This window comes from Dermacentor albipictus, chromosome 4, assembly GCF_038994185.2.
Source record: "Dermacentor albipictus isolate Rhodes 1998 colony chromosome 4, USDA_Dalb.pri_finalv2, whole genome shotgun sequence".
Taxonomy (NCBI): Eukaryota; Metazoa; Arthropoda; class Arachnida; order Ixodida; family Ixodidae; genus Dermacentor; species Dermacentor albipictus.
The window spans coordinates 162,502,212-162,529,076 of record NC_091824.1 but is presented as its reverse complement, the minus strand read 5'-3'; the positions used below and the strand labels follow the sequence as shown (position 1 = coordinate 162,529,076).

At 47.6% G+C, this 26,865-nt stretch overlaps 2 protein-coding genes across 6 annotated transcripts in view; one reads left to right on the top strand and one right to left on the bottom strand.

The window, feature by feature from the left end:
• Positions 1-20,817, bottom strand: part of LOC135899974 (irregular chiasm C-roughest protein-like) — an 872,345-nt gene extending 851,528 nt beyond the window's left edge. For all 5 annotated transcript variants that reach the window (XM_065429388.2, XM_065429389.2, XM_065429392.2 and 2 more), the window contains exon 1: positions 19,125-20,817. The gene's annotated coding sequence lies outside the window, so the exon portion shown is untranslated. The remainder of the gene's footprint in view (positions 1-19,124) is intronic.
• The window catches only part of LOC135899975 (uncharacterized), a 146,112-nt gene that overhangs the window by 59,724 nt on the left and 59,523 nt on the right, over positions 1-26,865 (top strand). The window contains exons 4-5 of the mRNA XM_070538000.1: positions 18,514-18,614; positions 19,261-19,323. Of these exons, the coding sequence (XP_070394101.1) occupies positions 18,514-18,614; positions 19,261-19,323 (164 nt within the window). The remainder of the gene's footprint in view (positions 1-18,513; positions 18,615-19,260; positions 19,324-26,865) is intronic.

Below are 26,865 nucleotides of genomic sequence, written 5' to 3'. Positions count from 1 at the left end.
GTGTCAACGCTCATCTTAATGCTTTCCTGCTCACAGCCGCAGATGAGGAGCCTTCTTTCCACCCGGACAATTCAAGGTCCCATAAGGTCATTTGGCGGTATCGGAAAAAAAGTATTTCCAAGCAGAGTATAATGTTTTAGAGGTGAAAGCACATTTATTTTGACTAAAACGGTAACTAACGACCGCTTGTCTTTTCACTGCTTTAACATTGATTCCACTTCTTCTGATATGTCCGCTACTGGCCGCTCTTAAAATGTTGCAGTTTGGAAGTTTTTAGAAGTAGGCGGTATAGGAAATGTGGTCAACTGACCGCAGTAATGAGAACATGCTTTGCAAGCCTGGGTTGCAGGTTCGCTTCTAAACCAACATAGGACGGGTCAGGAAATTTCAGTGTTTAATTGTGATACGATCAGGAGGAACTTATTCATTTGTTTTTTTTAATATTAATGAATCCTACCTCCAAACCTTAGTTCGCTTTCAAATGCGACCTGAAAAACAAAGGAACGCTGTGCAAAAGGAATTTAGGTGAGAAATATAGCTGAAACTGATATTCGTTCATCATGCGCTCCACAAAAACCAAGTTTAATAACTCGAACACAACTGGCAACGCATTCGAAGGAACCTTTTATTATTCAAGCAAAAATGAGCTAAAAATACATAATTACGCTTAGTTTCCAGCCCAGTCGAGATGCGAATTTTGACAGAAATGACATTCTTTGTGAGCTTGTCCCTGCGGTCTCAAAAACTCAAAAGCGATTGGCTGTAGTTTTTTTTTTTTTGTAATGCACTTTTTACGAGAGCGACTGTAAGCGCGAAAAACATTTCCTGCAAGTTGTTTAACCACAAAAATGTGTGTATGAATTCCGAACATGAGTTCTTCACATTTGTTTTTCGGTGCCAAGCAAGCATTGTCAAAACCTCCTGGATCCTTGCTTTGCTGTCACCAGCTATCAACTGTATCACACAACGACTTCATCGGGTGCTCAAAGCAATATAAATATTTCCCTTACCAGTTCTATATTTAGCAAATACGTGGGCATTGCTTTCTGGGCGTCGTGATGTTGGAAGATATCCTCATCAGGCTTTTAATGAGGTGAAGAGATACCTCCACTCCAGAAGCAGCTTCTCTTTATATGGTCTGTTCAAGAAGCAAAAAAGAAAGAGCTTTTCTGACTGAGGAGTGAAGTAATCACTGTCAATATATCACTGACTAGAAAACCGCGGGAAAATGATTTTTCTTGCTCATCGTGTAATTGCATTTGCACGCAAATAAGGCGACCATAGATATAACGCGAGGGAGGACTATCAGAAAAAGAAAAAAAGATATATTACGATTATAACGCGAACTTCCGCCGCAGAGAAACAGGAGCGGCTTGCACGAATATTTAATAACGAAAATAATAACTAATTTAAGAACGCGTTCTTAAATGTTGCATAGACAACACCTAGTCCGCACAGGAAGGCGTTCTTAAATTCGTTATTATTTTCGTTAATAAATGTTCATGCAAGCCGCTTCAGCAAACGACGCTTAGAAGCCGATGCCCGCAGGGCTTCATTCATCGTTACTGCAAATTGCCGTCGCAAAATGAAATGAAAGGAAGAGGGCTGACGGCTTTGTCACTGCCGGCGGGCACGGCGTCGTCCTCCGTGACACCGACCAAGGTTATCGGACCAACGTTATTCAAAAGTGCCCGCGATAAAAACTAACACTTTCGCAGATGAGTGGTTGTGCGCCGCGCGACCTCGAAGACCGCTCCCTTGAGGCACCAGCAATACAGTGCCGATCATATTGCTCAGGGTTGCCATTAATACACCGCAACCACATTGATGCGCCACTAACAGCGTTCTAAATCATGAGAAGAAACCCGGTACAAAAGGCACAGTCGCAAATCTTAGCTCGCCACCCTTGTTCGAGGTGAAGCGGCAGCGGGCACGGAGAGCACGGTGTGCTGGCGAATATACAATTAAAAAAACAAAACTGAGATACATTATATTCGCGTCATGAGCCAAAATATAACGCGAGGCGCGTCGCGACTTCGGAAAGTTCTAGAATAAACTCGCGTTATAATCGTTCGGATTATAAACGACGCATATGCTGAATGCATATGCGTCGATACGTAGCTCTGGCACATCGAACATAGAGTCATCGTTTTCCTGAGAATTCTCTTTCTTTGGGGGAAGCTAAGTACTTTGCAATGTCGATGTTAAAGTGGTGTTTAGGAAGCAGAAATAGGAATTTTAGTCTTGCTACTAGGCGCCGCTTGGATAAAGGTGGTAGTTGAAGCAGGTTTAACATCTCTGTCACTGAGTCGGCGAAGGAGTGCTTGGACAAAATAAACCGTCCAGGCCTTCTTTGTACTGTTTCGAGTTCGTTTATTAGACCCACTTGGAAAGGGTCTCATATAATGTTTGTGTACTCTAACGCTGGCCTCACATAAGTAAGAAACGCGGTTAGTTTGACAGATCAAGGCGTGAGATTCAACTTGCTGCGCAGAAACCAAAGTCTCTTTCGGCAGTGCTCTTGATGTTTGTGATATGCGTTTTCGAGCTTAGGTTCTTGGTGATAGCTACTCCTAGGTATTCTTGTGTGTCAAATCTAGCGAGTATTCGGGCGTTCACAAGGTATTTGGGATCTAGGGCATTATTTATATTGTTGGTTACCCTGAAAACAACTGTCTTTTGTTAATTTATCTTAATCTTCCAGTTTTCACATCACATTTCAATGGCAGCAAGAGCAGCATCCAGCAATTTCTGATCATCGACGTAATTAATTTTCCGGTAATGCAGACAATTATCTGCGTAAAAACGTACGGTGATTCCCTCAGTAATAACAGAACTGATATGATTAATGTATGTCTAAAACAGGACCTAAAACATACCCCTGTCGTACGCCTGAGCTCACAGGTAGGGTTGTCGATTTTATGCCATTGAAGCACCTAATAAATGAATGACAGGTTATTGACCTCAAAGGGGCCAGTCAAATCGTGTTGTACCAAAATCTGTTCTCAACACAACGTCACATTACTGCGTTATGCTGTTAAAATGAAAATTGGCTGAGACGCTCTGTTAGCATTATACGCGCAACGGCAAGGTCCGCTAGTTCTAGTTGCGTGGTTCACATAAAATGTGATCCCACATTAACTTTTTTTTTTAGGTCCATGTTTACATTTCAGTATATCAGCAACTGCTGCAGTTTTCGTAATGCAAACACACCTCGCCTGCCCCGCACACCCATGCGATCGCACTCATATCGCACGCTTCCACAGATGAAACTCGTCTGCCGCGCGTCGCAACGTCGGGGAGAATTTGCGCCGTGAGCGGATCACACGCTCGCCCGCCCTGCCACCGCGTGCGCCTCGCTGCGGGCAACTGCAACGCGCCGTCGCCTCCTATCGTGCCGGCGAACGAAGATGCCGCCGGCGTCACCTCACGCCGCCGCTCCTGTCGCAGTGCACGGGAGCGGCTAGACACGAGATCATATGCAGGCGCGTGTATACAGAGTCAGATGTGGGCTTGGCTGGGAGTCGGTGAAGCGAGACTCCCGCTACTGCGGCGACGCTTTCGAATTGGTCGTGCTTGCGCCTCGTGCGGGACGCGCTCTTTTCCGGGGCACTCGATCGGCTGGAGCGGTCTCCCTTTGTGGACGAGAACCGCCGTATTCGGCATGGTATGGCCGATGGCAACTCCCTTTGTGGTGACGTAGCCGAATCTTGCCTCTACTTTTTCTTCTATGGCTAGTCGTACTACTTTTTCTCGCTCTCTCTCTCTCTGACGTGGGGCTCAACCTCTTGGCTGTCGGAGAGTACACTTCCGGTCAGAAGAGGACGTACCGCATATGCAGTTGGTATGGCGCCTACCATACCCGCGTTGCAACATTTCATTGATTAACAGGGTTCAAATCTTTAACGTTCGAATAGAGGCGTTTTATTTTCATATGGCTCGTTTTGTAGGTTAACTGCATTCAATGTGTTAAAGTCCTGGCCAGGAAGTGTTCATTTTCTTGTTATCCGCAGTGTTGGCTCGTGCGCTATGGCGTTCTTCTGCTCAGCACGTGATTGCCGGTTCGATTCTCGCTGCGGGAGTCCGTATTATGGCGGCCACGGTACACAAAAATTAAACTAACGGACGGACGGTCCGTCCGTCTGTCCGTCTGTCTGCCTGTCCGTCCGTCTGTCTGTCTGTTATCTTCTTGTCTTTTTTAGAGCGCAGCTCTTTGGCGTCCGTTCCTGGGTTTCGCGTCGTCGTCGTCGTCGTCGTCGGCGTTGTCGGCGTTGTCGTCGGCCTCGTAACCAGCTCGCCGACGAATCTGCTGCTCCGCCGCCGCGCATGCGCGCTGTCGGCTCTCCGGGCGAGGGAGGATGATGGAAGGGAGGAGGAGAGACTGTGGAGGAGGGCTGGCTACACAAATGGCTCTTTGGCGTCCGTTCCTGGGTTTCGCGTCGTCGTCGGCGTCGTCGTCGGCGTTGTCGTCGGCCTCGTAACCAGCTCGCCGACGAATCTGCTCCGCCGCCGCGCATGCGCGCTGTCGGCTCCCCGGGCGAGGGAGGATGATGGAAGGGAGGAGGAGAGACTGTGGAGGAGGGCTGGCTACACAAATGGCTCTTTGGCGTCCGTTCCTGGGTTTCGCGTCGTCGTCGGCGTCGTCGTCGGCGTTGTCGTCGGCCTCGTAACCAGCTCACCGACGAATCTGCTCCGCCGCCGCGCATGCGCGCTGACGGCTCTCCGGGCGAGGGGGGATGATGGAAGGGAGGAGGAGAGACTGTGGAGGAGGGCTGGCTACACAAATGGCTCTTTGGCGTCCGTTCCTGGGTTTCGCGTCGTCGTCGGCGTCGTCGTCGGCGTTGTCGTCGGCCTCGTAACCAGCTCGCCGACGAATCTGCTCCGCCGCCGCGCATGCGCGCTGTCGGCTCTCCGGGCGAGGGAGGATGATGGAAGGGAGGAGGAGAGACTGTGGAGGAGGGCTGGCTACACAAATGGCTCTTTGGCGTCCGTTCCTGGGTTTCGCGTCGTCGTCGGCGTCGTCGTCGGCGTTGTCGTCGGCCTCGTAACCAGCTCGCCGACGAATCTGCTCCGCCGCCGCGCATGCGCGCTGTCGGCTGTCCGGGCGAGGGAGGATGATGGAAGGGAGGAGGAGAGACTGTGGAGGAGGGCTGGCTACACAAATGGCTCTTTGGCGTCCGTTCCTGGGTTTCGCGTCGTCGTCGGCGTCGTCGTCGGCGTTGTCGTCGGCCTCGTAACCAGCTCGCCGACGAATCTGCTCCGCCGCCGCGCATGCGCGCTGTCGGCTCTCCGGGCGAGGGAGGATGATGGAAGGGAGGAGGAGAGACTGTGGAGGAGGGCTGGCTACACAAATGGCTCTTTGGCGTCCGTTCCTGGGTTTCGCGTCGTCGTCGGCGTTATCGTCGGCTTCATAACCAGCTCCGCCCCCCTTTCATCCCCCCAGCGCTAGCAGCGACCGACTGATACCGCTTTCGTGAGTCCGCTACCGCACTCACGAAAGACGTCGTGCACTTCCTGCAACTCGCATTAACCGTCCATCGATCCACACCGATGTTAGTAGTGGGGGACTTTAATGTTGACATAAAGACAAACAGCAATTTCCTAACACTTATGCGGGAGAACATCCCGTTCCTCTCGCTCGCAACGCGTCCCACGGCTGTGACAACCTCGCGAGGCACTTGTATAGATCTCGTCTTTGAGAATCAAGCATTGGTGTACCAAGTCGAACATATATCAGTCTATTTCTCCGACCACAAAGCTTCCTTCATGACTGTCAAGAACTGTTAGTGGAGTCTTTGTTAACGGAATACGTGTGAAAAATAAAAAAAAAATTCTGTGATAGCGCATACATGTGTTGCTCGATTTCTTTGCCTCAATCTATCGAAAAGGTGAAACAGCTTATTTGCTGCGCTCAAATTTCGCATTAGGAAGTAACGTAATCGTCGGTAATTTTTTTATTTTCCCCTTCCCCGTCCTCCAGGGTACCGTAGCGAACCGAATTTGTTGTTCTGGGTAACCTTCCTACCTGTCGCCCTTTTACCACCTCTTTCTCATCAAAACTCCTGAATCAATCTATGCTTCCTTCTTCCTATTCTGGCTATACTGCTTAAGGGTGTTATGTATGGCGTGATGTTATTTGATTGCTTGTAGCGTGCTTTTGAAATAAACCTGACGCTTTCTTTGAATGCAGAACAGTTGTTTCAAAAGTATCCCACGTATAGAATCGCGTTCCTGATCTATTGCTTTGATAAAATAGCTCGTAACTCCGTCAAGTGAACTAGGTTTCACTCTTCGTTCGGATACCTTCTATTCTGTACTGTGCGTAAGAACAAGAATGAATTCATTTGTCAAGTTTCTGAAATATATACGAACTACATAATATATCTCCACAACCCTTCCTTTGTTTTCGTTCTGTTCGTGCATCCGCATAGAGGGCAAGTCTAGGGGAATCCTGTTCCATGCCCGCATCATGGTCGCCCTGGCTGGCTCTATCTTTCGCGGTTCCAGCGCACAGCGAAGCGACAGCCTGCCGCGCTGTTTCCGATTTGACTCTTCGTTTGCACTCGCACTGGCGTGCGGCGAGGAACAGAAGGCGACAGAAAAGAAGCGCGGTGGCTAGTCTGTCGCGTGTTGCAAAGGGGGGATTGTAGCTGCGCGTTGCCTTCCGTTCTCTTTAGCTGCGCTGCCGTTTTCCAGGGCCTGCATGGGAAGACAAAATTGTGCTCCGTTTCGAGTTTCGCGAGACGCAATGGGATCCCGCTGTCGCAGCGGAGCGACGGCCAATTGCTCCGCCTAGGGGGAAAGGCCTCGTTAACCGGCATTGATCAAGTGGGTCGGAGAGCGTCGCGTCCCCCCCTCTCCTCGCTCTTTCAGCGGATTTTCTGGCATTTCTTTCCCCTTGTCTGACGACGCTGCGCATTTTACCTGTCTATTGGCTGCTTTCGATTGGACATTGTCTCTACGCTCTTTATTTTCAAATTACGCTGTGCGCGGGCACACAACAAGCGGTGCTCTGCCCGACTCTGCAGATATGCTGTAACCGGAGCCTGACCACCCGTCATGAAAGCGCAACGCATAATGAACGCATACAGCAAGCTGCAACTTCTACACAGAAACGAATGATGTTGCTTTTCTAATAGGCTTCGTAGAAACGGCAAGATGCTAAAAGAAGGGATCAGTTACGCGACGCGGCTGCCTATACGCCCCACGCGACGGATAATTAAATGTGCAGAACGCTGCATCTTTAAGGGTGACCATTTTCAGATTATTGTCTCCCTTTCAGCGTTGACGGAAGTAAACTTGACAATCGCACGTCCGTGGGCAACGCCCCCTCCCCCTCTCCACACACACAAACACACACACACACACAAACACACACACACACACGCACACACACACGCACACACACACACAGAGAGAGAGGGGGGATACAAATAAAGACAAGAATGTAGCAATTGTAGGTTGCTATGTATAGCAACCTACTAACACTGACATAGGCACAAACGGTAAGGATCAACTATAGAATAGTTAACCAAACATCGGCGCGTAATTTGGCGGCAGAACTCATGTGACGCTTTTTGTCGAAATGAATTCAAAGGCAACCTATCCGACGTGAGCTCTTGAAGCATTATAATGTTAGAGTATACGTGAGAAGATGAGCACATATCCCGAACGCATTGAAAGCATTCCAGCACTAACTAAAAGCGTAAGAAGGACAGAGCCCTTGCCAAAGTTCTAAAAATGCATATTCGCAACACAACCGGAATTCGCGTTTTTGTTGTTCGAGTAATTTGAGGGCTCCTGATATAAATAATAATAATAATAATTGAAACGGAATAAGCATTAAAGAGCGTATGGCTTGTTACGTTCACTTTGCTTTGTCAAAACCTTGTGGAAGTGAACCCGAAAGAACTCATTCAGGCAAACACAGCTTTCGAGCAACAGCACCATATGAAGTAGCGAGAAAATAACACCGAAAATAATAAGGTCCGCATCGCAAATGTCGTTTCTGGCGAAAACGCTGCGTACCGACAGAAGAATGCGGCCCGTCATCCTCTCAGTTCTGATAGCCTTCACCGGCAACGAGCGACGTACGATGCTTCCTCGAGCTGTGATCCGTATGGCGAAGTGGGGACACAAGAACATCTGACAAGAGATAGCAGAGTCTGCGAAACAGGCGAAAACACAGAAGGGTATCCCATTGCGGCGCTAGCTTGAGCAGTCCGAAAATAAATTCGATTCCCTTTTTATTCCGGACGCGCCCGTGTCTCGTCAGCCTCGGCGCGTCCACCTGCCGTGTCCTACTGCGTGCCGTTTAGTTCCGTGCAATGCTGAGAACGCGAAGGAGGTACACCAGTTAATTCAGACGCGAAAGCATACGCGTCCTATGCATTCCCTCCTGTTCTTGCGGCCATCACTTCTTTGACAAAACTACTTCACCTGAATGCATGTACCATGATGGGAGCTAGACCTCGTGTCAGCTGACCAGATTCCGAACTTGAAAGGCATTCGAAATTAATGACCTTTTCATCGCTGCACAGTGGAAAACGGCAGTAGAGGTGCCGTGACTGACCAGCGCCCGGGAGCCTGCCAGTCAAACAGCTGCTCTTGATTTGCGTCCGAAAACTAAAGGTCCAGCTACTCAGCATGAGTGACCTAGCTCGTCGGTAATATTTAAGGCATCACAAAATAAAATCAGAAATCTGCAAATGACCCTTGATAGCTATTTACTGCAATACGGCGCGCTTGCTGAACTATTTCACTGTTATGGGCCATATTAAATTGCACACAACTAGTACAGGGGAGCAGCAACCCTACTAGGTCTCATCTGGCGTGAACCAGCTCGATCAGCATGTTCTTTGCCGTGATGCAAGCACATTGGGCTATCGTGCACTGTGCTAGCTATCACATAGGCCGTGTTTGTGTTCCTGGTTCGCGGTGTTTGTTGCCTGACTTTCTGCTCGCCAGCTTGTTATCGAGGGCGTATTGCTTTGTCAATTCTTTTTGAAGTCTATCCGCTACATTTCTTCTTTCGCGGGAAACCTGATTAAACAAATTGGGCCGCAGGGCGGATATAGCTGACGTGGCAGCTTTGCTTATAGAAGATTGCGAGCATTACAAAACGTAGCTCCCGGCACTAATGGCGCTTGCTGTCAAGATAGGAAGAAAACGCGCCAATGATTCAGATTTGCCGATAAAGCCCGCAAGCGGTAGCGGGAGGAAGGCGAAGGCTATGAAGGGCCTAAGTACACCGTCATTTGCTGCGATATGGCGCAGAAATAGAAAAAAAGGGAAAGTTAATGACTCCGAAGCAGGAAGTGTAGAAAACGGTTGCCCACGACTAGTTGTTAGTGGTTCCTACATGTACTTCGGCCGAGCATTGATATTGCTTGGCACCGTCTGTCCGGACAAACCAATGCATGATCCCTGGATGAGAGCATCGAGCAGTGTTTGTGCATCTAAGCCCTTGCTCCTTTTTCTACTGTGTATGAAGCTACGAACAAAAACAACAGTAGAAAAAGACGCCATTGTCTTACCCTTCCTTGCATCTTGTTATATTGCGCTGCTTTTTTCGGATCAAGTAACGAACCAACTAGAGAAAATGCGTACGCTCCTGCAAAAACAGCAGAGTTACTTGTGGTGTAAGTAAAGGTGCGTCACAGACGAATAACTATTGCCTGCATAGGAACGAGATCGCGAGATAAAATCAGATGACAGAACTGCACCACCTATGTCGGTGAACAACAGCCCAAAAGCCGTACTGAACTACAGACACGCATCCTCAGCGGACGTTGACAGATGCAGTGTTTTTAAAGCTCCAAGCAGCACGAGTCGGCGTGTTGCTAACCTCCTGACACACGTCACTGCAATGTATCGCAAGACAACAGCCTAGAAGCACTCGTACATACGCCGACGCCAAGGTGCAGCAAGGGTTTAGGCCACATCCCCTTTTTGCGTTCCTGGATTTGTCGCAGGACTCACTGACCTACTGCGTCATCACATCGCCAATTAATAAAATTCGCTTTCTTTTCTTTTCTTTTTTTTTTGCTACGAAATACTCTAATGCCGCTTTCGTTGGCTGTTAAGGATGGTTTCTGCGCTATTGAGTGTGCAAGCAATTCCGAGCTACTCGGCCTTGACGATGTTCGTTAAGGCCTCTCGAGCCAACAAACTTGTTTTTTTTCCTAACGTGCAAACCACATTCTCGACTTCGGGATGAAGCTTTAACCCTGAAAATTGCCTTACGAGATCATGTAAACATGTTTCGCTCAAATCTTTTCTTCCTGAACGGGTGCGTTTACGACAGGTGTACGTATACCGTGCGTCCCTGAGTTGATGCAGTCACTTGCATGAGGCGAAATTAGCCGCTTCCTGAATGGTTCCAGTAAATGAGGCGTGGCTTCTTGTTCATGTCAAACTCTTAAATGCCCTCGCTGCATCGCATATGGAACGTCTTGCGCAAGCGTTTTTCTTGGTAGAAGAAGAAGAGAAAATAATGTAGAGAAAGGCAGGGAGGTTAACCAGAGGTAGTTCCGGTTGGCTACCCTGCGCAGGGGGAAGGGTTAAGAGGGATAAAAAGAGAAACAGAGTAAAAGGGGGAGATAGAAAGAAAGGGAGACAAGCACGAACAAAGCGCGTACACTACAGAGCGGTAGGGGGCGGCATTCTTAGAGTCTGTCGTGAAGCCCCGTGGACCGCAAGAACCTTACTAGCGCGAGTAGGGCCTTCAACGCGGATGTTCTTTCGGAGCATTGGCCTAAAGCTTTTAGTTCTGAAATTGGACGATTGTCCAACTGGTCCAGCACTCTGCACATCACTTGTCTCTCAGCACTGTATCGCGGGCAGACACAGATAATGTGTGCGAGCGTCTCGTCGATGTTACATGTGTCGCACGTGGGGCTGTTGGCCATTTCTATGAGGAAAGCATAGGCGTTTGTAAAGGCAACGCCTAGCCACAGACGGTAGAGCATAGTCTGGTCACGTCGGGGTAATCCAGGCGGGAGGTGCATCCGTATGTCCGGAGACAACGAACGCAACCGACACATTGTGAAAACATTCGAGTCCCACAGGTGCAAAGTACACTCACGGGTCATCAATCGCAGCTGAGCCGCAGCGTCTGTTCGCGAAAGCGGAATGAAGACTCGTTGACCACTTTCATGTGCAGAACGGGCGGCTTCGTCGGCGTGGTCATTCCCGCTGATGTTACAATGTCCTGGAAGCCACTGAAAGATTATGTTGTGTCCCTTGTCATAGCTTTGGTGATATATGTGCCGAATTTCTGAGGCCAGTTGTTCATTGGGTCCGTGGCGCATTTGGCTTCGTATGCACTGAAGGGCTGCCGTGGAGTCACTAAAGACTGTCCATTGTTGCGGTGGCTTCTGCTTAATGAAATCAAGTGCAGCACGGAGCGCCGCGAGTTCTGCACCCGTCGATGTGGTCACACATGAAGTTCTTAATTTGATTTCCTCAGATTGTGCTGGGAATATGACTGCAGCAGCAGAGCTGTTGAGTTTTACTGAACCGTCCGTGTATACATGTTGGCGGAATCTGTGCACGTTGTGAATGTGCTCCAAAGTTGCTTGTTTCAAAGCTTGCAATGGCGCTCCAGCTTTCTTTCTGATTCCTGGAATTGTCAGTTCAACTTGCGGCCGGTGCAGACACCACAATGGATCTGACAATCGTGCAGCGGGCGTAAATCCTGATGGCAAGTACGATTGATGTCTTTGAATAGTTTTAGCAAAGGTTGAAAGTGGCCTCTTTGCTGGCAAGCAAGCAAGATGGTGTGAGGGAATCCGAGTCAGGTGTCGGATGTGCGCTCTCAGGACATCTGTATCAATGTATACTGTCAAAGGAGCGTCTCTGGCTATGGCCATTGTCGCAATCGATGACGTAGTTTTGGGAAGACCGAGACAAGTCCTGAGTGCTTGGGCTTGCACGCTCTGTAGTTTGCGAATATTCGTGGTGCAAGTATTTCCTATTACAGGTAAGCTGTACCGCAGGAAGCCCAAAAACAGTGCTTTATATAGTTGCAACATTGATGGTACTGTTGCGCCCCAGGACTTGCCGCCGAGAAACGCAAGAAGGTCCACAATGGCGGCCAAACGCTTTGCCATGTACGAGATGTGAGGGCTCCAAGACAAGTCTCTATCAATGATGACGCCAAGAAAGCGGTGCGTTCGTCTATATTGTATAATTTGGTCATTAATCCGCAAAGCATACGGGGCCATCGATTTGCGAGTAAAAGCAACCAGTGCACATTTCTCAGCGGAAAGCTCCAGGTCTTGTCTTCTTAGGTATCTTGACACAACTGTTGAGGCTTTCTGAAGTCGTGCGCGAACTTGTACACGTGTCACGCCTGAAGCCCATATGCAAATGTCGTCTGCATATACGGAGAGTTGTACGGTTCGCGGTAACGAATCAGCGAGACCAACGAGCACCAGGTTGAAAAGGGTAGGGCTGAGTACTCCGCCTTGCGGTACACCACGACTGGTATAGCTAGATGGCGTTGGTCCATCTTCAGTCAAAATAAAGAAAGATCTTCCATTCAAATAGTTGCATATCCAGCAAAAGGTGCGTCCACCAATCCCTACAGCTTCTAAGGCGTCCAGAATTGCATGATGATCTACATTGTCGTACGCACCTTTAACATCAAGGAATAAGGCCGCAGTGATGCGTTTCAGGTGTTTCTGGTGTTGTACGTATGTTACCAGGTCGATAACGCTATCTATTGACGAGCGGCCACGTCGAAAACCAGCCATTACCTCTGGATAGACGTTGTAAAATTCCAGGTACCATTCTAACCGTGTAAGGATCATTCTCTCCATTACCTTGCCGACACAGCTGGCCAGTGCTATTGGACGGTAAGATGACAATTCCAACGGGGATTTGCCAGCCTTGAGGAGAGGAACAACCCGACTGGATTTCCACGTTGTAGGGACCAGGCCGTCACGCCATGATGAGTTGTATAGGCCAAGAAGGGCATCTCTGGCCTCCTGACCAAGGTTTGCAAGTGCAGAGTATGTGATGCCGTCGTGTCCTGGTGACGAAGATCGCCGGCACCCAGCAAGTGCGGCCTCCAGTTCTTCGATGGAGAAAGCAGCGTCCATACGAGGATCTCGGGAGCAAGGGGGCACTATGGGAATAGGTGCGCAAGGTGAGTGCGTGAGCGCCGGACCCGCGATCCTTGCGCAGTAATCTTCGGCTACCTCGACTTCTCGGCGTCCTTGATGTAGTGCTAAAGACTTAAATGGACGACGCTGTTGAGGAGCACTGCGAAGTCCACGGATTGTTCTCCAGACAACCGACAGAGGTTTACGCGGGTCGAGAGACTCACAAAACGATTTCCAGCGTTGATTTTGCAGTGCAGCAAGGCGACGCCGAATTTTCTTTTGAATGCGTCTGGCCTCTCTAAGGTCGTATAATGATTTAGTCCGCCTGTACCGTCGCTCCGCTCGCCGGCGGATTGCACGGAGGCTCTGTATTTCCGAATCAAAATCTGTGTATTTCTCTAATGGCCGATATGAGCGCATGGCATCCTGCATAGCCTTGGCGATCTCAAATTCTAGTGTGGATGAAATGCCTTCGTGGCATGCGTCTTCCATAAGTGATTTAAACACGGGCCAATCTATTGTTCGTATAAAATTTGATGGAACGGATTTGGTGAGGCCTTTTATCTTCAGGTAGGTAGGAATGTGGTCGCTGCCGTGAGTTTCTATATCTGCGAACCAATGGACGCAGCGAGTGAGGCGCCGCGAAACAAACGCTAAGTCTAAACAACTACTGTATGTCTGTCCGCGCAGAAACGTGGGACTGCCATCATTTAGACAACAAAGTTCATGGTCGCAAGCAAAGGACACGAGGTTTCTTCCTTTGGAATTGATCTTGTTGCTTCCCCAAAGTGAATGATGCGCGTTGAAGTCCCCAACAACAATCCATGGACCAGGTGTCGTATCTATAATGTCACTCAGTCTCTGCCTATCGAAACGACTTGATGGAGAAAGGTAAGCGCCCACTAAAGTAAACGCAAGTTTTTGTTTTTTCACGGTCAAACACACATACTGATTAGTGTCATGTGGCCGCACTGGATGAACAACATAAGTCAGGTCACACCGTATGTAGATGGTCACTTTGCTAATGTCAGTACAAGTCGATGACACATGAGGTTCGTAGCCTGAGATCCGGACGGGTTTCTGTAGCTTCGGTTCACAGATGACAACGATGGGGAATCGATTGGTGAAAACGTAATGGCGAAAATCACTCCGAGATTTCAGGCCGCGGGCATTCCATTGCATAATAGATGCTTCCTTGACTTGTCTGAAGAACGGCTGACGCGGTAGAGCCATTGTGCTTGCTACTCGAGGCTCGCAAGAACCGGATCCAGGCCGTCCAGCACTTGTAGTGCACCTCGAGCAGATGGCGTCTGCATGTCGTTTATCAACACGCGAATGACTTTCATTAGAGATTTTATTAAGGCGATAACTTGTTTGTCTTGACTGCGCACGTGATCGGAGCCCTCATTGGTTCGTCGGTAGTCCACCGTCGACCTTTGCTGGGCTGGAGGACTTAATGTCGGAAGTGCAGGCCAGTCGTTTGCAGTAGAGGTATTCACTGCGTCATCAGACACCGTGTTGGTAGTGTGGGTGAGCGCCTTGGGAGCACCAGCCTCAGGAAGTATCGTCTGTCTTGCGACGGTATCAGTATTTCTAGACGAAGATCGTCTACGGCGACGGTGGACACTACGCCGTCGTACTTTGGCGGCGGCCTCTCTGTGAGTTGAGTTGTCTCTCACCATTTGTTTTAGGACTTTCCGCTCTGTCTTGTGTCTCGGGCAGTCTTTCGACGACGCTTCATGGGGACCAGAGCAATTGGCACATTTGAAGTGAGTCGCACGGCAAGCATCTGCGCTGTGCTGCTCAGAGCATCTTGCGCACACGGTCGCATTTTTGCATATGCCGCTGACATGCCCGATCTTCAAACAATTGCGACATTGAAGTGGTCTTGGAACGAACGGTCGCACTTGATGACGAAAAAATCCAACTTTCACGTGGGACGGGAAGCTACCTCCCTTGAAAGTTATCCTCACACAGCGTGAATCTCCTAGGCGACGGATTTCAATAATAGGCACATCTGCTGTGGCGGGCTTGACCAAAATAGGCAGATCGTTGTCGTCGATTGACTCGTCGACATCATAAATCACACCTGATATAGTATTGCTGTCCTGTGGTATTATGGTGCGAACATTTATCTTGCCCAGCATTTTCACTGTATTCAAGATATCCAATGCTGCTCTGTTCTTTACGTCAACCGCGAGAATGTTCTTACGGGTGTTAATTCTCATATCCGTGATCTCATTTGGAACAAGAGCCTCTAGTGTTACAGATACGGCTTGCCTGTTTAGCCGATTCAGGTTGTCGGTCGGCGTCTCGGGTAAGAAGAGGATGGTATGAGCCGCGTCATGGGCCTTTGCTGCCGCCGTCGTCCTTGCTGAAGACGAGGAGGCAGTGACGATTCTCCTCTTTCTTTTTTTCCTCACAACGGTCAAGTAGTCGCCGTCATCCGACAGATCTTCTTCTGAAGCAGAGTAGTACAGCAAGGTGTCCTCGCTGCCCGTGTCGCTCATCAGGTGATTGCGCTTCCTCGGAGCGCTCGACGCTGTGCCGTCGGTCTCCTCCGGACGTCTAGCTGACTCCGCTTCCATCGCCGAAGGTCTCGGAAGCGGCGCCTCCCGAAAATACGTAAAAATACTCGCAAAATGAGAGCAGTAGAAAACGGGGTTCCACACAAGAGCCACTTCTTCGTCTTCTTCCAAAATGAAAAATCTTTTTTTTTTTCTTGGTAAACAACATAAGCACTATATATGTTATCTTGTACAAGTATGTGCACTTGTTGGTGCGCTAATTCAAAGATGCCTATTACTGCACAAGTCAAGCAGACAAGGCACCGCGTTCTTTTTTGTTGTAGTAGTAGTTGTTGAAAAACAAACGTTGTGCGCAGCCTGCGGAACACAAACGATGAAGCCAAGTAACCTTTCAAACTTCAGTAAAAGCAGTAAGTATTGCCGGTCCCGATAAGGGAATATGACAGAATACAGCACATACCTCAAGGAGAGAAAAATGTAGGTGCTACCAACGAAAGACGCTGGCATTGACGAACTGATATGAAGCAAGACCCGCCGCTGTAGCTCAGTGGCTAAGGCGTTGGTTGCGTTGCTAGAAGGCGAGTTCGATCGCGGCCACGTTATTCCGATGGGGGCGGAAAGCAAAAAATGTTCCTGTACCGTAATTTGAGTGCCCATTCGATAACCTCATAGCAGCCAAAATTAATCTGGAGTACGCCACCATAGCGTGTCTCATAATTGTACCGTGGTTCTGGGAAGTAAAACCCCAGTATTTAGGTTATGTAAAGCAAGATATTGTGATATAATTGGGTCATTAACGAAAACAAAAGATAACGCTGAATTGTTTACGCAACGCCCAACTAAGACAATACAAAAAGCAACGCCCTAGCGATTGCGATCAGCCTTTCCTTCACTCTATTTTCTGCGATGAAAACTTGACATCTCATTCAGTGTCATACAGCAGTAGCTTGTTTCTCGTTATAAATTACGACACACACACACACACGCACACACACACAAACACACACATACACACATTTCTCCTTGAGGTGCCTAAATGCCCGAAAAGCAGACATATCTTCACGCGTAAGTTAAACTTGTTTTACTTAGCCTTTACAACTTCCGAATCATAAGACAGGAAACATGTGCTCAGTTTCCCTCTTCAAGATCATTTTTAAAAACGGCCAGGGTCACTTCCAATGGCCGATAACTGTTCAATAAAACAGGACTGGTCTATCATTCAAAATTTAGCCTTGCGCAACTGTTTTTGAATGCGTACTCGTGCTGCTAAGCAGACAGTCCTGCGTGACCAAATTTGAAGAAAAAGCAAACATACCCTTTACGCATATACTGTTCAATATCCGTATCCGTATGGTCTTTAGTACGCAGAAGAACCACAAAGAGATCAGGCAGAGCTTGGTCGTGTTTATATATATATATATATATATATATATATATATATATATATATATATATATATATATATATATATATATAGTTTTTTTTTTCTTGTCTGTAGTTTTAGCGTGGCCGGAACGCTGACGAGCACTTAGTGTAATTAGTGCCACGTGGATAACATAAATCACGTGGCTTGTCATGCAATCTGAGAAGGGGCCATGATGCTGCCGAGTTTGCTAATCAGGTTTACGATGAACGCGATCATCACGCGCCACTGGAAGGAACCAGCTGCGAAAGTAAAAATACACGTACTAGCGCACTCTGGATGAACAGAGCTTGTTCAGGCGCAATTTAGCGCAGCATATCATATCTTCCCGACAGTTTGTGCCTTGAAAATACGCAGATAAATAATAACTGAAAGCGTGTTAACACAAAAGAGCGGCACTCGCACTTGTGCGCGACTCATGTTCATTTTCATGTGTACTTGTTTGCTGTCACCGTTCGCAGCGAGAAATTACTGAATACGCGTTTCGGAAGGATTCTGAAGGTCAAAGAGGAGACATCAATCACGCCAAAATCAAGATAAGCAGAATTTTATGGGTATAAAGTTTTCTGATAGTTTTCTACTAAATAGTTCCACCATCTCATTGTGGAGGTGTGTTTCTTAGCGCACTGCACAACTAGCGGAATGTACTCGTAAGAGCAACCATGCATTGTTAGTGGCCGTTCCCATGTTTTATTTTGGTTATTGTTTTTATAATGTACCAGGGAATGTTGAGATTAGCGCAACAGTGGTTCAAACTGCAACAGGATGCCACCCATGCATAATGAAATAAACGTCTACCGTTGACTCTAATTTCGATGAGCTTTGCAGCCATGAGCTGTGGATAAAAAAAATCTCCAAATTTTTCTTTCATTTTTTTCGCATGTGTGTACTTTTAGCATTGTCAAAAAGAAGCTAGGAGGGATTTCTGCCTCCATGCCATGACCATGGCCTATTCTAAACAACAATAACTGAGCTAACACGGTGGTCTCGACATCCTTGCTGATAATAGGCGTAACTGCTAGAATTCACTGAGACTTGGTTGTACGTCATCCAAGCACGTTGCACAGATTACATACAAACTCTGCGTGACTTCAGCAGATAAGCACCATATATCTTATGTCCATGCATCGTCCAAATTTCAGTCATGAGGTTACGGCAATGTCACGCAGAACGCGACTATGTGGCATAATCACAAATGTATGCAGAGTATTTTAGAAACATCAGTTAAAAGGGCAGTTATCAAGAGCTGTAGCCACGTTTTAATTCTCCACTCTTATTATTAAATGTATTCAGCCGCCTTATGTTAGTGAACCGGAAGTGACTACCTGACAAATTATTGTCACATTTTAAGTAAAGACTATTTCGATGCTTTTCTTTATATTACTTTCCACTGTCATCTATACTGGCGTACTCGACGCACATTAGGCTGAGAGGCGGACGCTCTCCTTTTCAGGCTGCCACCATCCAGCTTCTTTCTGCTCACGAAGTCGACCTGTCAGTGATTAAGCAGCGTGCAAGTGGCAACTCCGACCGGCATCGGAGTATGCAACAATGGTCAGCTCTACAACAAGCTTATTTTCTTCCAGGCGTCTGTTTCAACACTGGCGAAACGCACCAAATTTATGCGAAGCCATTTAGCGGGCCAGTGAAATTACAAGCCCAATGACTGCAACCGCATTTCGACAGCAACAGTTTTTCATCATGTCATGAAACAAACAAAAACTAAATATTTTGTAAGAAATTGCGCATAATCATTCTTTACACTGTACACAATTCAACATTATAAACGACACATGCACAACTTTTTCGCGTGTTGCTAAGTTGCACTGCTGGGAAGACGATGGCGTTTGCAATAGATTAACCTGGCGGAATAAAGATATAGCTGAGGAATTACCTTTCGTATTTTACTCCACAATATGTTTAATGAAGGAAAAAAAATGCCCGGCGCTTTCTTTTTATATCATCTTCAAGCGGTAAGAAAACCACCAGCAGAAAGAAAAACTAAAAAAGAAGAAGAAAAGGCATTAATCGGACACATCTGATATTGCAATCATGTATACGTACCTTATGTGCCTTGAGAAATTACTCCTAGGTAGCCTTGTCAAAGTTTGTCTCCATATATAGCTCCCACGTAGCACTCATATGCGACAACTTAGCGTACATCCGAAACCAAACCGTGACTTTCGCGTCTTTCACACAGCACAAAGCACCACACTGCTGTTGCTGACTCCGGGTGCAGGAGGGCTCCGCGAAGAGTGCACAGGTGAGACGATTATTCCATCAGGTTGGTGTAAGTAGCACCGCGTCCACTGGTGCACACGTGGTCACAACGCTCAGCTTCCGTGAAGTGATGATAGGCGCTATCAAAAAAAATAAATAAAAAGAAGTTCTAGGAAGTAACAGGAAGTAACCTCTCGAGACGCAGTGATACACGCTGTTCAGTTTGCGTGGACAAGGTTCTTTCTTTGTGCGAGTGTTTTGCAGATAATATGAACCTGGTTTCGGACGTTCTATAGAACTCGGAGGTTTTTGAGGAGGGGGAATATAATACGTGAACTCGTAATACTACAATGTGAGCTTTCACGGCGCTTAAGCTAGCTTCTACTCTAAATGCTTACAAGGTTAAATATTCAGTATATAATAGTTCACAGTTACACATCAACATGCGAGTATGAGATGACTGGAAGTCGTTCTGCAGTGCTTCAACCCTAACTGATTCTACCAATGGAGTTTGGGGGAGAGCAAATAAAAACAATGTTTGAATATATTATTACCGCGGATGTAAGCATCCGCCACTCTTCCCCTTCAGATTAGAGCATAAACATCCTAGAAATCTTAGAGAGAGAAAGAGAGAGAGAGTTCACCCGTTTCCAAATTTGTGTCATTACTGCTGCCGCTACACCACATCTAGGTTACATCGTCAAACATGAAAGCAACTTCTTCGCCGCGTGCTTTCTTTCGACGCTTGAGAGCCACGGCAGATCTTGGGTTTTCACGGAACAAAATGCGCACCAATACTAACAATAGTGCGTCAAGCGATGTCCTTTTCTTCGTGACTCGTTGCGGATGTTCACGCGATAGACAATTGTAGGCGGTGGACGAACTGGCTCCGCCTAAACCTACTCTTATATCGTTCTGCTGCGGTTACCAACTCACTCCTCAAATTCACTTTCCCACTGCATAAAAGCCGCTAAACACAAATGCACATTGTCGAGCAAGCTTACGTCACATATGAAGACAGGCGACACAGCAAAGTGAACGACGTCTTTTCGCGTCGTCGAATTCAACAAGCACCGCTACCAATCACTTCTCTGATGTCCGCTCGTTGCAAAATGTGCGATCCGTCAGCAAAAAAACAGCACCGTCCCGTTAAGAAGCCAAGCTATTCCGCGTCCTTGCAGCAAACGAGGGAACAGCCTCCGACAAGCGCCGATGTAAATGATGAGAGCGCACAGCGCCGACAGTGGCTACCGGCCTTCGACGACGTCCACTCTACATCGTCCGCACTCCTTGAGGCGAAGCAAGGATGAGATGGACTTCCCAGATGACCGAGCTGCAGCAACCGGGCTTTCGAGGAGTTCCGGTGCTTTCCGAAGAGCACGAGGGGGGATGGGAGGGGTGGGGGGCGGTCGTGCCGGAGTGCGCGTGGCTAGTGACGGCGGGGAAGCGAGCGGCTTGCGTTGCCGGCACCAGCAAGGGACCTACGGCGCGCCGTCCCGAGCAAACTGAATGGGACTGGAGCGGCGCTCTGCGCGCGCGAGCGAGCGAAGCTCTGGCGGGTGCGCAGACCGGGCTACAAGGCAAGAGAAGGAGAGAGAGAGAGGTAGCACGAAAAGAGTGAGGAGGAGGCCGGTTGGAGGAGTAGCGCGCGTGCGGCCCTCCCCCCCTCGCCCTTAATTGATCCTCGTTGCTCCGGCGGCCGCCGTGGGCGCTCCAACGAAGTCGTTCGGCTCTTTTTCTCCGGCGTTCGTTCACTCCTTCCGTTTTCAGTGTTCTCTGTTCCATTTCTGAGTGATCGGTGTCGCGTGTTGTCTTTGTTCACATTCCGCGGACCGCCTAGCAATACACATTCTCGCTCTCTGACTCGTTCGTTTGCCTCGTCGTGTCTGCCAGCGAGCAGGAGCCATCCTCTCATCCGCGCATTCTCCCTTCCCTTCACAGCGGGATGCGACGCTGCGCGTCTTTACAGAAGCCCCAGAGGCTCGTGACTGTGCGAAATGGATGATGACTTTCTTTTTGTAGTACTGTGTCAAGCCTGTGGACAGGCTAAGCTCTCCAGATATCCATTAAGCTATCAGTCTTTCTCCCGCGCTAGTCGTCGCCACAGCAAACATTCCCGTATCAGCGATCGCTGCTCATTTCTAAAAAGAAAAAAAATAATAATAAGTAAACGGATATAACTTTGCCTGAGCACTCGCTACTTTAATTTTTGAATAAATTGTCCTGATTTTCGTACGAATTTTACAGATGTGTGTGATTTTCACTAGCGAGCTATGTCTATCTAGCAAAGTCTAACATCCTCTGCCCATTGGATGAGAAGGACCTGCACGAATAACCCTTGGGGAGCATTCGCTTAATACCTGTGCATGTCAATGTAATTAGCGATTTTTGGACACCGACAGTAAGAATTAAAGGCACTTGTTACTCTTGTGTGATTCGATGTAAATACTAGCTGAATCTGCATTCAGCCACGCACGATGTAAAGCATGGCTAAATACTGATACGAAATACTAGCTTTGGCTCGTAATCTAGAGATCTAGCACACCTCCCAAATTTCTCAGGCTGTCTTTCCTTACTACTCATCGCATTGATGACGGCCATCAACTATATTTCGGCGTTGGAGTAATAACCGATGCGCACGTGCGCCTGCAATGAAGAATGTCTTATTTTACTGGATTATAATATGAACGCCTCACAAAAGTTGGATTAAGTTGACCTTCCTTGATAGCACGACATTATTGGGAATTGCTTTCACAAAAGCTTACTCAGCACTAATTGGACTGGCTGGTAGTCCTGCATGTGACGTTTGCCCATGTAAGAAGAACATTGACCACTCATTGTGTCACTGTCCTCAATTTCAAGCACAAAGAGAATGTTTGTCCAACACATTGAGGAAACTACATGATCGTCCTCTGAGTGAACAGACAGTATTAGAGCACCGTCCCCACCGTTCATCGGCTCAGGAGGCAGTGAAGGCACTTTTGTGCTTTCTGAGAACGTCTGGTTTGCACGAGCGGCTTTGACTGAAGTACTGTCTGTGCACGTCTCTCTCTCTCTCGTCTCTTCCCCTCTCATTCTCCCTTCCCCCAGCGTAGGGTAGCCAACCAGACTCTTGACTGGTTAACATCCCTGCCTTCCTTATATCCCTCTCTCTCACACACACATTTTTTATGTTCACTTTTGTTGGTATTCTCAAAAGATTAGCATGAACTTTTTTTTTGAATATGTACTTGTCCTACAAAGCCGTGTTAGAATAACTTGAAAGCACATTGCATCTAGTCGCTGCTTTGCTGAGTAGGCGCTTGCCACTAAAGTTTAGGAGCGTGTGTGCTTCGACCACTTACTTGCAAAGAGGATCTCGAGCATGGCATTCAAGTACATGAGCGGCTGGATTTCAAGAGGCGACAAGACGATGCTCAAAAAGGCAGCGGCAGTTCGAAAGCGCAGGCGGCAGTGGTGAAGCCACAAGTCTATAGCCGATGTGAGGCAAGATGTCTGGAAAGCTCACCGGCTTCTCTATAGCACGTGGCACCCTTCAGGACTACGCCAAATGAGCACGCTTTCACGCCTTCTCCGTGCAAATCCAGCAAGGACTTGTAGTACACAACAGCTTGGGACATGTGCGCAATGTGTGCAACAATATGTGGTTTCTACTAGGCTCGATGAAGGCACATGGGCTGTGCCAGCATTATTTTCTGATATAATTAAGGGGTATTTACGACCAGTTTTAAAACTATTTCGGCGCACAGTATGACACATAGGAATGCGAAATATTTACTTTAGGGCAAGAATAATTGTTTCCTTGCACAATAAGGCTGGTAAGCACAATATCCCCTTTTCCTAATTCACAAGGACTCTTCTCTGTATTGCACAGTTGCTCGACGAACGACAGCACTGGTTATGGTTCAAATGAAGACAACGTTCTAGTGCATATGTAGGTGGCTTGATTCTGGCCTATGGTATCATTACGTGAACTTCATCTACACTTTCCATGTCACAAGGCAACCAAAGTATGCTCATTAGCGCCAAGTGCAAAATATTGTTACGCCATCATTACCTTGGCGAAGCGCGCTGCAGGAAAGCTGGATTTACAATTATGAAAGTGTTCCAACATTGATTCTTGTTAGCAACCTTCACGAACACATTAGACAAACTCATTTGTACTGACTCTATATTTTTTCCTCTGAAACACCTCATCTGAAGTAACAAACCCTGCACACTGCAGGGCTCACATCTTCATTTTCCATTTACCTCTCTCGCTCTCGCTCTGAGTCTATATTCATAAATTCAAAAATAATGAAAATCATTCCCATTACTTTGCGCGCAGGATAATAAATTAAAGAGTTGATGATCTTGAATTAGTAATTCCAATTTCGTGGAAATTTATTGCCAAACATTCCGCCTCCCAGATGCATTTCGGTGGTTGCGTAGTGCACCTTCCGTTGGGGCGTTCCTTCACCGACCGAAACGCCACCGATCTCTGCGTGCTCATGCGCTTTATGTCGCGCAACACAGACAGATAAGCGGGCAATGACTTGATAAGGATGATAAGGAGTGATGATGATGACTGATGATTAACGGGTCTCATCACGGTTGATAATGGTTCGAAGCGGATCGATACGGTGCTAAACAGCAATAAGGGTTCATAATGATCAGAGCCATTCTTGTAAAGATAAAAAGCACAGATAAAGGTTGATAAGGGTCGGACCAAGTCCGATAAGGTTGATGCGGACAGATAAATGTTTATAAGGATCGGAATTGCGATAAGGTAGATACCAACTGATAAGAGTTGATAATTAAGGCTCGGATCGAGTCCGATAAGAGACGAGAGAGCAAGGTCAGGAAAGGCAGAGAAGTCAACCAGACGAGAGCCCGATAAGGTTAATAACAACCGATAAGGGTTGATAAGGTTTGAATATAGTCTGATAAGGTTGATAACAACAAATAAGTGTTGATAACATTTTATACTGGTAGGATCACGTTTCATAACATTGATGTGACACCGGGCTGTGTGGAGATGAGCAAGCGGCACAATGATTACGTATACTTAGACGACTCCCAGAGGAGTTTCTGCGGGAATTTTGACGTATTTAACTACAGAGTCGCCAGTCCTCTAATGTATTCTCCAGCGTTGTTGCTGGAAAAATAAAGCTGCCTTGACTTGACTTGAGTTAGCTGAACACAATTGAGGCTACGGAACAAAATCTGCGGATCCCACGCACTGTGGGAATCGATGTAAGCGAAGCTTTTTATGTTGATTGCTTTGATTGACGATAATTAGTGGTGATGATGGCGGAGAAAGTATAACTTCTTCAGGGGTTAGTCGAATACGAGAGGGGTGAGTTGATGTTAAGCCTTACCTTGTGCGCAACATTGCTGTTTGTCTGCGTAGTCCACGGAACACACAGGGAGACGTGTTTGCTTGAGGCGGTTTGCCGTGCGTCATTGTTCATAATACCTGAGTTTTGAGCATTATCATTTCCTCGCATGGAACATCGCATTGTGCCGGAAGTGTTAAACATTAATTGAATTTTGGGGCTGTACGTAATTCAATTATTTATTATAAAATTACATGTATACATAGTATACATACATTTGCTGTCTGCACCTCCGTTTCGCTGCGTAGCAAAGACGCTCCTATTCCGCGCGATGCTTCTTTCGGGCCTGGACGTCCTCGCCGCTGAGTGCACGCTTTGGAGGCATTATTCTGGCGCGTGTTTACGTGCTCATCCTGCATACGAGACCAGCACATTGTTGAGAAGCCAGCTCCAAGCGCTCTCTTCAGGCTACGCACGATCGTAATGTTTACACTATCACAGCCCAGCACGCGGCCCCCACAGCCCAGTACCTGCATTTTTGTCGCCCAGGGACGCACGTAAAGCGCGTGCTGTACGCACAGTCTATGCATCCCGGCATGCGGCAGCGCCGACCGAGATGGATGGATGGATGTTATGAAACTCCCCTTTGAAACGGGGTGGTGGGTGGCGCCAGCAAGCTCTTGCTGGTATACTGCTTAGTGTGCTACCTAGGTTAAAGAAGAAAAAAAAACACCTTGAACTCCCACAACCAAATTTTCTGATCCATATTGCGAACTTTGCTTTTATAGGACTCCCTTTTTTGTCGTTTTCGTACTTTTCTTCCACCAATCTTCCTATCGCCTCTTACTAATCTCTACTGCGGACACGTTTACTTTTACCCTGCTCTCGCTGAACCCAAGGGGTTCAAGGAGGCCAGTGGTGCCAAAATCGACCGCTGAGCAGATATCTTCAGATTCTAATAAAACAAGCTCCGTCGTTTCCCTAGCTTTACCGCAGCAAGCACATGATTCTTCTTGCTTCCTATATCTCGCTTTATAGGTGCATGTTCTAAGGCATCCCGATCTCGCTTCGAAAAGTAATGAGCTTCCCTTTGAGTTATCATAGATTGTTTCTTTCCTAATTTCGTTTTTTTTCCTCTTGAGTAGTTACTTATGGCAGGTTTCTTTTCCATTGCCGCCGCTTATGAGATTATTTCAGCTTCTTTGACTTTCCGCTTGACGTTCTTTGTTGCTGTGTCGCCTACCATACAAGCCGCATACTTGCTGGTAAGCTTCCTAGTTCTTTTCCTCCACTGTGAATCAATGTTTTTCCTGTACAGATACGTGAACACTCTCCCAGCCCATTTACCTTGTTCCATATTCCTCAGTCGTTCTTCATAATCAATTTTACTGCGAGCTTCCCTCACTTCAAAACTAGTCCAGCCCATATTACACTGCACAGCTTCGTTTGTAGACTTCCCGTGAGCGCCCAATGCGAGGCGTCTCACTGACTTTTGGTTCACATCGAGCCCTGATTGCACCCCTGATTTAAAGCAAACAACCGCATTTCCAAAAGTAAGTCTTGGAACCATTATACCTTCCCACATACTCCGGAGCACCTCGTGCCTACTGTATTCCCATAGCGCTCTGTGCTTCATTATGGCTGCATTTCTCTTCCCCTTCACTGTTATTTTTCTTTCCTGTGTTTCCATATATCTATTGCTACCGATATGCGCGGAGGCGAGCGCCATCTGGTGATGTTGCAAAAAACCCAGCGGCACGCGCGACAAGACCATCCCAGCGCCCGGAAAAGTCGGGAGAGGAGGCAAAGGACGCTTCGCTTTAAAACGAAGACATGAGGGGCTCAGAGTCCCTCCAGAGTTCGAGACAGGCAAGAGCAGGGTGCCCAGTGCCAAAACGAAAAGTCGGTGAAGTGCGAACCACCACAACGATGGAGAAGAGTTGGAAGCACCTGTGAAAGCTCTGCCAACAACAAGACAGTAGCAAAAGATGGCAGCCAGTCGAATGCGTAAACCTACCTAGTGCCGATTATTTCGCTACATAGGAGCCCACCGAGACGGACGTAGCTTGTGACCTCGGTTGCTGGCACGACGGCCACGAACAGCAGTGAACTAGCCCACCTGAGTGTGCATCGCGTTAGATGACCATATGTTCCTACTAATAGAATTACATTCAGTTAACCATGCCGCAAGTTGGGAAGTATTATACAGGAAACAAGAACTGTCCGTATTTTGAGTACCCTATGCCACAAACTTTATCAGTTATTTA